We start from the raw sequence: 9,577 nt of genomic DNA, 5'->3' as shown, positions 1-9,577 counted from the left end.
AGCCGGCAACAACAAATCTTTGCAATTTAGGATCTTCTTCCATAACTAAGTTTTGTGGGGTTGTTGTTTTTTCACCCTGGCTGGAGTGCAGTGGTGCAATCTCAGCTTACTGCAACCTCCACTTCCTAGGTTCAAGCGATTCTCCTCCCTCAGCCTCCCTAGTAGCTGGGATTACAGGCGCCCGCCACCACACCTGGCTAATTTTTGTATTTTTAGTAGAGGCAGGGTTTTGCCATGTTAGCCAGACTGGTCTTGAACTCCTGACCTCAGGTGATCCACGCACCTCGGCCTCCCAAAGTACTGGGATTACAGGCATGAGCCACTGTGCCTGGCCAAATTTTTTTGTAGAGATGGGATCTTGCTGTGTTGCCCAGGCTGGTCTTGAACTCCTGGCCTCAAGGGATCCTCCCGCCTGAGCCTCCTGAAGTGCAATAGGATTATAGGCAAAAGCCACCATTCCTGGCCCACTGCAACATTCTTGAAGCTCTCAAGTCTTCATCTGACACCTTGTTAAGTGGAGAACTCTGTTAAACCATCCTGTTAAGTTACTATATAAAAATAAAACTGCTCCCAAGCATTGATTGAAACTGTTTTGCTAGAGCTTCCTGAGAGAAAAGTGAAGCCTAACCATTTTTTTCCATGAACTGTGACCCCAGTACAGTGTACCTAATGTCCTTCACAGCCTAACAGAAGAGGTCAGGCAACCCTGCTCATCCTGTCTAGTTTATCAGTATTTAGATGTAAGGTGGATTTAAAGCTAATCTGGGACCGAGAATTGCAGCTGTAATTCCAAGAAGTCATTCAATTTAGCACATAAATGTTTCCTGCAAGATGCCAGAGCAAGTGAGAAACCACTCTGTAGCAAAGCAAAGAGTGATGGTGGTTCATCATCTTTTACAACTGAAAGGCAAACATGAAGAAGGAAATTATATTCTCTCCCCTAAAATTCCTCATTAAATTGATAAGCTATCTTTACAGCCTTTATGGATGACATCCAGAGTCCTCGGTTTGTTCATTTGAGGAGTCCATTTTCAAGGTGGCCAAAAGGGGAAAAAGGGCTTTCAGGTTTCTCTTTGCTATGGCTCATGAATGCCAGGTCTCCTTTATTGCTTTCTGAACACACTGCTGGGAAACCTTGATGAGGTCAGTGCTCAAATCCCTGCAGCCGTCCCCCTGGAGGAACTTCTTGGCAAACCTGCGTTGAAGAAACACTGATTGCATTCACGCTTCATGTCGGGGTTTGCCTTCTCCACACTGCTCCTGGCGACGGTGGTGAGGCAGCACTCGGATGTTGTCACCTGTTCATTATTTTTTCAGTTCTATTCCCAATTCCTAACCCTTCTTTTGAGACACAACTAGGTATGTGCACTTCAAATGCTCCAGAAAAACCCAAGGTCAAATTTCAAATAGGATGGTTATGGTCACCATAAAGGTGGTGACGTTTGAGTGGTGGAAGAGGGTGCAGGACGACACTGCAGGCAGAGGAACACAGCCAGGACACTATTAGGAGTAACTCTGATCGTGGCTTGTGATGATACAGTATAATTCAACGCAGGTTAGAGCCGTTACTATGATCGTTCTTTCCTAAGAAGTTTTGATTTTGGAGAAAAGAACCTTGAGGATCGGTGGGGGCTTTCTTGGCCTGAAAGGTATCACTGGCAGCAGAAGCAGGAGGCTGCCCACGTTTCGTGTTTTCACTTGGGGTGGACGTTGGCTGCAACCCTCAAACGCTGGGAGTCGTCAACCTACTGAGCCCTGTTGTCCAATGTGCCCTGGGCAAGGATGTGGGTGCAAATCCTGCCTCCGGGCGACCACCCTTGGCTTCAGTGTCCAATTAGAAAAAAAAAAAGAAAGTAGAAAGTCGGTAAGAAATCCGTGAAAGAGGTCTGTCCTCCACCCCGACTCAAGCCAGGAGACATCACAGAACGTACCAGCACGCGACGTCCGGGCCCCAGCAAGAGTAGCCCGGATTTTTCCCCCGCCACGCCCCTCGACCACGCCCCCTGCGTTTGGCCCAGCGTCGGGGCGGGACCGGCCTGCGATTGGCCGGGACCACGACCGCGTCCGGGCGCGCCACGTGTGCGTGGGAGCGCACCGGAAGCGTCCGGCTGGAGGCGCGGCGGCCGGCCTGGGCGGCGGTGGCCGTCATGGAGCGGGAAGAGGATTCCTTGTCCGCGCGGCCGGCCCTGGAGACCGAGGGACTGCGCTTCCTGCACGTCACGGGTGAGTCGTTGCGGGGCAGCAGGGGCGCGCCGCCACCATGATCGGTGGGTCGTCCTTCGCTGCTCGGGGCGCCGGAGCCTGGGAGGCCTGGGAACGGACGGGCGTTGGCGCTTACGCGAACTCTGGGCAGCAGGCCCGGACCTTGAGCGGAGTCTTCTCGGGAGCCGCACTTCCCTAGGCGGCTCGGCTGGCCGTTGTTTGCGCAAGTCTTTTTTTGCGAACCAAGCCCTTATTGTTGTAGTTACTGGGGTCACTCGGCCCTTGGCGTTTGCCTCTGGGACCTGCCCCACACAGCCCCCTACACACTCCTAACCCCGCGCTGTCACCCCTTTATATGTGGTTCCCTAGGTCTGAAAGGCCTTTGCCTTCCTGAAGCAAGATTAGTTGCTCTTCATTCTTCAAAATCCAGTTGCTGTGCCCTGCGCACTCTAACTGCCCCCGATTCCCCAGATGGTTGAGAAGTCTCACTTCTCAGTGATCCCTGAAGTGTCGCACTTCTTGTTCATATTTTAACGATCTACTTAGGAGGCTTTGTCCTCAGCCTAGACCATGAAGGCTTTGAGGTCAGGAGTTAGGCTGACTTTGCGTTCGTTGAGTCTTATGGAAAAGTCAACTAGTAGTGTCATTTTTAGTTTTTTTGAAAACTTTTTTTTTTCTTTTCAGTGGGCTCTTTGCTGGCCAGCTATGGCTGGTACATCGTCTTCAGCTGCATCCTTCTCTACGTGGTCTTTCAGAAGCTTTCCGCCCGGCTGAGAGCCTTGAGGCAGAGGCAGCTGGAGCGAGCTGCGGCTTCTGTGGGTTAGTGCCTGATAACCGAAATGAAAGCGGTGGTTTTACACCTACTTCTTTATATTAAGATTTAGTCTCTTGTTAAAAGTAAGACGGACCACATAGCAAGACCCTGTCTCTATTAAAAAAAAAAAAAAAATAGCCAAGAGTGGCGGCACACACCTGTAGTCCCAGTGCTTAGGAGGCTGAGGCGGGAGAATAACTTGAGTCTAGGAAGTCAAAGCTGCAGTGGGCTATGATCGGGCCACACAACACTCCAGCCTGGGCAATTTACTGAGACCTTGTTTTTTTTTTTTTTCTTTCTTTAAAAAAAAGGAAGTATATGGTTCTTGGCTGGGCGCGGTGGCTCACGCCTGTAATCCCAGCACTTTGGGAGGCCAAGGCAGGCAGATGACTTGAGGTCAGGGTTCAAGACCAGCCTGGCCAACATGGTGAAACCCCGTCTCTACTAAAAATACAAATATTAGTGGGGCATGGTGGCAGGCGCCTGTAATCTCAGCTATAAGGGAGGCTGAGGCAGGAGAAATCGCTGGAACCCGGGAGGTGGAGGTTGCAGTGAGCTGAGATTGTGCCACTGCACTCCAGCCTGGGCTACAGAGTGAGACTTTGTCTTTTCTTTCTTTTCTTTTTTTTTTTCTTCTGTGAGATGGAGTCTAGCTCTGTCGCAAAGAGCGAGACTATGAGTAGACATTATGAGTAGAAATGAGTTCATTTCTACTCATAATGCTATTTGGAAGGATTTTTCTTTTCTGTAGAAACAAATACTTAAGAATCTTACTTCTGGGCTAATTAAGGGATGGATAATGATTTAGAAAACTTTGTATTTCCTTGGTAGTCTTCCAGGATTCCAGTCAACCTAGAGACTGTGGGTGTCACTGAGGTATCCAAGATGTGCTCTGGCTACCATCCCAGGCTTTATGAATCGGAATTGCTCAGGAGAACTGAGAAATTGGCATTTCTAACAGGTTGCTGGTGATGTAGATATTTGAGGCTAAAATCCATGGCTCAGCAACAGACCCCTGCCCCCTGAAGCAGTAAAATATATGCAGAGGGGTTAGGAGTACTCATGTAAAAACATGTTTCATTGTCTGATGTCCATACCTCTTTATACTTTTAATAATATGGACACTCAAAAGTTTCTATTTTATATTGTACAGAGTGCTTTGTCTCCATTTTTTTCTGACATTTTAGAACCTGATGTTGTTGTTAAACGACAAGAAGCTTTAGCAGCTGCTCGATTGAAAATGCAAGAAGAACTAAATGCGCAAGTTGAAAAGCATAAGGAAAAACTGAAACAGGTATGAACTGGCTTCAGTTGAATGTGTACATAGAAGTTGTCTGAGGCTTAGTGGATAATGATGCCTGTGTGTGTGTTGTCTATAAGCTTCCAGGACCAGGTCCTATCCCATTAGATTCAGTAAGCATTTCAGTTCCTGTGATGTAAGTGTTGGTGATATCAAGAAGTATACACTATTGTTAGGGAACACTAGATGTGTGAATATATTACAATGAAAGGTCCAGAGCACAAAAGGAGGGACAGACTGGAGCAGGATGCATGTGAGTGTGTGCGTGCATGTGCCTGTGTCTTCCACATTACCAAAAATGTACTGATAGGAATGAGTTTCAGAAGAATGGAGTCAGTAATTTTTTTCGTGAAACATTTTGCTTCCTTTAATAGCGTACAAAAACCAAAGCTTCTCTATGTGAGTTAAACTCATACCACCAGATCACAACAGTTTTATTAACTAAAGAAAACAAGGGTGAAGTTTGTTCTGAAAAACGTTTAAATTAAGAATTATCAGAGTTAGCGTTGTCTTTGAGAGAGATGGCAGCTTCTGAACTCTTTCTGTACAATGTGATTGTTTCTCAGCTTGAAGAAGAAAAAAGGAGACAGAAGATTGAAATGTGGGACAGCATGCAAGAAGGAAAAAGTTACAAAGGAAATGCAAAGAAGCCTCAGGTGACTGGCGACCTCGGCCAGCTGGCATGCAGTAGATAAAGATTGCCAAGTAGAATGTTTTAATTGCTTCTTACGTGTTCAAACAGGAGGAAGACAGTCCTGGGCCTTCCACTTCATCTGTCGTCGTGAAACGGAAATCGGACAGAAAGCCATTGCGGGGAGGTGGTAAGCACCACTGATGTCAAATGTTAACAAATTTCTAGTTAACCTTGTAGAAACAAGATTATTTGCTTCTTTGTCCATAAGTTAAGACTAATTCCTTAGGATTGTGAAGATTCAATAAAGGAAACAGATGCAAACCACCTCCTAGGTCCTCACTAAGTACTTGGAAGGATTGTGCTTATAGTATTCTCACTTGATCCTTCTGCAGCCCCGTAGGGGGAGAGCTAAGTAGGGTGAGGAATTGTCTGCCAATCTTCAGATGAGTGTCAAGGAGCTGGAACACAGTGGTTTTGGTCTTTCTAGACGGGACCACCTTGTTTCTTGCAAATAACAAGGAGTAGCAGATGCTCATCCAAAGCTTTTTCCTGTGTGCAACACTGCCCCGGGGACTCTGTCTTCATCCCATCCCTGAGAATTTCAAATTTGGGAATTTGGGACTCCCAAATGAAAATAAGCAATCCTTTGTGATTCTGGCTAAGAGTTGCAAGTTACTGCTCTGTAAGGAGAGAACAAAGACACTAGAACACTGTAGGAACCAAGGCGGAAGACTTTGTATCCTCCATAGGAGGAAAGGGGCACAGCAGAGGCCTGGAGGCCTGATGGCGTCTTTGAGGACTGAGGAAAGACTGGGACATGGGCTCCAAGGCAGCAGGGCTACAAAATTGGCTGACCTTAAACACTGAGCTGTAATCCCCTTTGTGTCAGAAGACTAAACCTGGCTTGCTGTAGAGAAGGTGATGCATCTGGAAAGAAAATGCTATTTTTAAATGGTCCTGCTGGAAACTTATTTTTAGACACAGAGAGGTGATATTTAGGAGAGGAATGGAAATTATAGAAGATGGAATGCGTGGCCTGCTTGCATGCATGGCCTCTTTCAGCGTCCCCAGCATTTCTGAGCTGGGGCTTTGACTAGCCTGGCTTTACAAATAAGGAAACTGAGGCACCGGGTTTAATTGCCCAAAGATTCCACTGCAAGTAAGGAGTAACGCCAACATTTTAAGTTCTGGCTGGCCCTAGAACCTGAACACTCAACCAGGTTACCAGTTGTCCATTGACTTTGGGAAACTCGCAAGGGAGGAGGGTGGTAGGGGTTAGGGAAGGATACAGATGACCCTGTTCTGACTGGTAGAAGTGATAAGTTTGATTCTATTTTGATTTTTTTTAATCCATTTTCTGTAGCTTGAATGGCCCTTATTTGAATGTGTGAGTTTCAATAAGCACTGTGATAGGAGGATTCACATACTTAAATCAGGCCATCTTGACAGAGTTTTTGGTGACTCTTTTGCATGTGTTTTGGAGTTGGGACAAAGCAGCTGAATGACTTTTTTCCCCACTAGAAAATCAATTCAAATGGCAATCACAATATAAAGGTTTGTTTTTTTTTTCATATAGCAGCTAAAAGGTTTTTTTAAATGTCCCTTTGAATCCATATCTTTGCAATGCTTTGCATGTCACTCTCATAATTTTATTTTGGATATAGAATGTCCCCAGATTTTCAGATTTTATCAATACTGTTGTGCTTCTTTTCTGTCATCCTAGGTTATAACCCTTTGTCTGGTGAAGGAGGTGGAAGCTGCTCCTGGAGACCTGGACGCAGAGGCCCATCATCTGGCGGATGAAGCTAAAAATCTTGTTAGTGTCGCTTTTGACATTAGCAAGATGAATCCTTAACCCTCGATTCAATTGCCTTACGCACGCTTTTCACAGTGACTAGCCAAGGGGAGGTGGGGTTGATTTCTGTTCCTAACTACACCTGCATATGTCAGGGCTCCAGTCAGCAAAAGGTATAGATGTTGCCTCTAGGCATTAGGTCATTAGTCACATTCCACTTGGAGACAGTGATTGCATTCATTGATTTCATGGTTAATTGCTAGTTGGTAGGTAAAGGCCTCTAGATGATGAGCAGTCTTGATAGAAGAGGCCTAGTAATGTTCTTTTGAAATTAGAAATCCTTGCTGCTAGGACAGTCTCTGTGACAGGTTGCGTTGAATGATGTCTTCCTTATCAATGGTGAGCCCACCAGTGAGGATTACTGATGTGGACAGTTGATGGGGTTTGTTTCTGTATATTTATTTTTATGTACAGAACTTTGTAAAAACAAAACTATTTAAAAAACGAGAATAACATTTTTAGCATCTTTATTCAAGGAGATTTATGGACTTGAATTTGTCTATCAAACATTAAATAGCTTTTTATTACTCACAACCTCCAACTATTACTTATTTCTCTATTTATTATTGCTTACCCAAAATAAGTCTGGCAACTGGCAGACAGCTGCGGTGATTTTGAAAGTTGACAGACTCCTTGGGGTTCATCCACAAAATCGGGTGCTTGGAGTCTAGTTGCTGAATTACTGGGATAAAGAAACATCATGCCTCGAGGTTCCTCATAGGCTGACCGCGTTTCTACGCGTGCCCTCAGTTCTTCCCTTATGCCATGACTCATCTTTTATGCTCTTGTCCAGAGGCACTATCAGCAGTTTTGGATAAACAGCCAAATAGTAAATATTTCAGACTTTACAGGCGACATACTATCTCTGTCACATAGTCTTAGGTTTTTATATTTTTAAAGGATTGTTTTTTAAAAAGATTCTCTGTTCCTGGGCTGGATTTGGGCTGCATGCTGTAGTGTGTGGACCCCATCTGGATCATCAGAAGGAAAAACATTCACCTTCAGAATAGGAGTAATTCGCTACAAAAGCACTGTAGAATGGTCTCATACATAAATTAGTCAACATTTGTTATCTCCTGCAGGTAGAATATTCCGTGGTTGCTTCTTGACAGAGGGAAATACAGTCTGGCCGTGCGAGACTTAAAATCTCTTGAGGAGCGCTCTGGAGAATGGCTGAAGGAGAGAAAACAGGAGCCTTGAGCAGTGTAATTACAAACAAATAGGTTGGCATAGTCAAGACTAAGTCTGTGAGTCCAGAGAGACTTGAGTTTTATTTTGCCTGTGGAGGAAATTGGGGGTTTCAGGTCACAGAGAGGGTCAGTGGAAACAAGGGTGGACCTTGTGAGAGGTGTGGGGAAGTCCTGGGACCCTCACTCCCCTTCCAGTGTGTAACTGGATTGGCTCCCACCAGCACAGAAGATTTATGACGTGGGAAATGGTATACTTGGATTAAAATATTTCATCCAGATTTGTTTACATCTAGAGAGAACCCCTTGTAGGATATAAGGGAACTTTTTAACATTCTTCCTTGAGCATACTTTCTGTAACTGAAAATGTATGTGAAGTGGCTGTCAACTACACATTTCATAAGTAGAGGGGCTCTGGGTCAGGGTTTCCTATGCAGCAGAGCAGCCCCCTTGCTGCCGTCCGTCAAGAGCCCTCAACACAAGAGTTATAAATAGAAATAAACTATGAAAATTAGAAAGAAAAGTAGAAGGGTATGTTTTAGTATACTATTAGATGTGACTGACTACCTTGAAACCTGATTTTTTTTCATGGGAAGAAACAGTGCTTGAATTCTGCATGCCCCCCCTGCATCTAGCACCTTTTGGTGGGAGTGGAGGGAGGGTGTCATGGAGAATGATTAGGAGATAATGGAGGCGAGAGGGAAACTTGCATTGTGTAATAGCATTTGAAGAGCACTTACCACTTGGCAGGAGTGTCGATTTCTATTTGATACCCCTAGAATCCTATGAAATGGGTATGTTACTAACCTTGGTTTTCAGAAACTGAAGCTTAGATGGGTTTAGTCACTGGTCCACAACCCTACTCACTGTAGTCTCCTTCATCCTTGTGTTCATATTAACCAAAGGCCTTAGGGCATCAAGGTGCGGGGAGCTTCTTGTAGCTAATGAAACCGTTATGTGGCCGGGCATGGTGGCTCACGCCTGTAATCCCACCAACCGAGATGGGTGGATCACCTGAGATTAGGAGTTCAAGACCAGCCTAACCAATGTGGTGAAACCCTGTCTCTACTAAAAATATAAAAAATTAGCTGGGCGTGGTGGCATATGCCTGTAATCCCAGCTCTGTGGGAGGCTGAGGCAAGAGAATTGCTTGAATGTGGGAGGTGGAGGTTGCAGTGAGCCAAGATCATACCATTGCACTCCAGCCTGGGCAACAAGAGCAAAACTACATCTCAAAAAAAAGTTATGTGGAGTAATAATACAGTGAAAATCAACGTTACAGATCTAGGGCATTAAGCATTTCAGAAAGGTGGACTGAGCTTGCTGGGGAAAGCAGGTCTTGGCCCTTTCTGAAAAAATGAGAAATTGGGGGCAGAGGTGCAAATGCCAAAAGCTGAGGCCGCTGGAGAAGAAGGGACTGGGCCAGAGCCATAAAAACCATGCTTCAAACCTAGGCCATATGCTCACCTTGTCCACCAGCAGAGGCTGCTGTGGAGCTCGCGGTGTGTGTCCTGGCAGTTTGCAGGAGTTTGGGATGGACACTGGGAGCTGTCAAGTGTTAGATAAGGTGTGAAGCACCCCATCC

The 9,577-nt window shown here is 45.5% G+C and overlaps 1 protein-coding gene across 2 annotated transcripts; it reads left to right on the top strand.

Moving 5' to 3' along the window:
• Window positions 1-2,056: 2,056 nt before the first annotated feature.
• SELENOS (selenoprotein S) lies at window positions 2,057-8,495 on the top strand. Of its 2 annotated transcripts, XM_025392786.1 has the most exons (7): window positions 2,057-2,223; window positions 2,887-3,021; window positions 4,204-4,310; window positions 4,883-4,972; window positions 5,059-5,137; window positions 6,674-6,766; window positions 7,888-8,495. In XM_025392786.1, the coding sequence occupies exons 1-6, from the start codon at window positions 2,148-2,150 to the stop codon at window positions 6,751-6,753; spliced, it is 567 nt and encodes a 188-aa protein (XP_025248571.1). In that variant the 5' UTR covers window positions 2,057-2,147; the 3' UTR covers window positions 6,754-6,766; window positions 7,888-8,495. The 2 variants fall into 2 exon arrangements, with proteins under 2 accessions (XP_025248571.1, XP_025248570.1); XM_025392785.1 differs by lacking the exon at window positions 7,888-8,495 and having other exon boundaries at window positions 6,674-7,349.
• Window positions 8,496-9,577: the final 1,082 nt, after the last annotated feature.

The sequence above is a fragment of the Theropithecus gelada genome, chromosome 7b, assembly GCF_003255815.1.
Source record: "Theropithecus gelada isolate Dixy chromosome 7b, Tgel_1.0, whole genome shotgun sequence".
Lineage (NCBI taxonomy): Eukaryota > Metazoa > Chordata > Mammalia > Primates > Cercopithecidae > Theropithecus > Theropithecus gelada.
The sequence above is the reverse complement of the archived record's forward strand: the minus strand, read 5'-3'. Positions and strand labels throughout refer to the sequence as shown.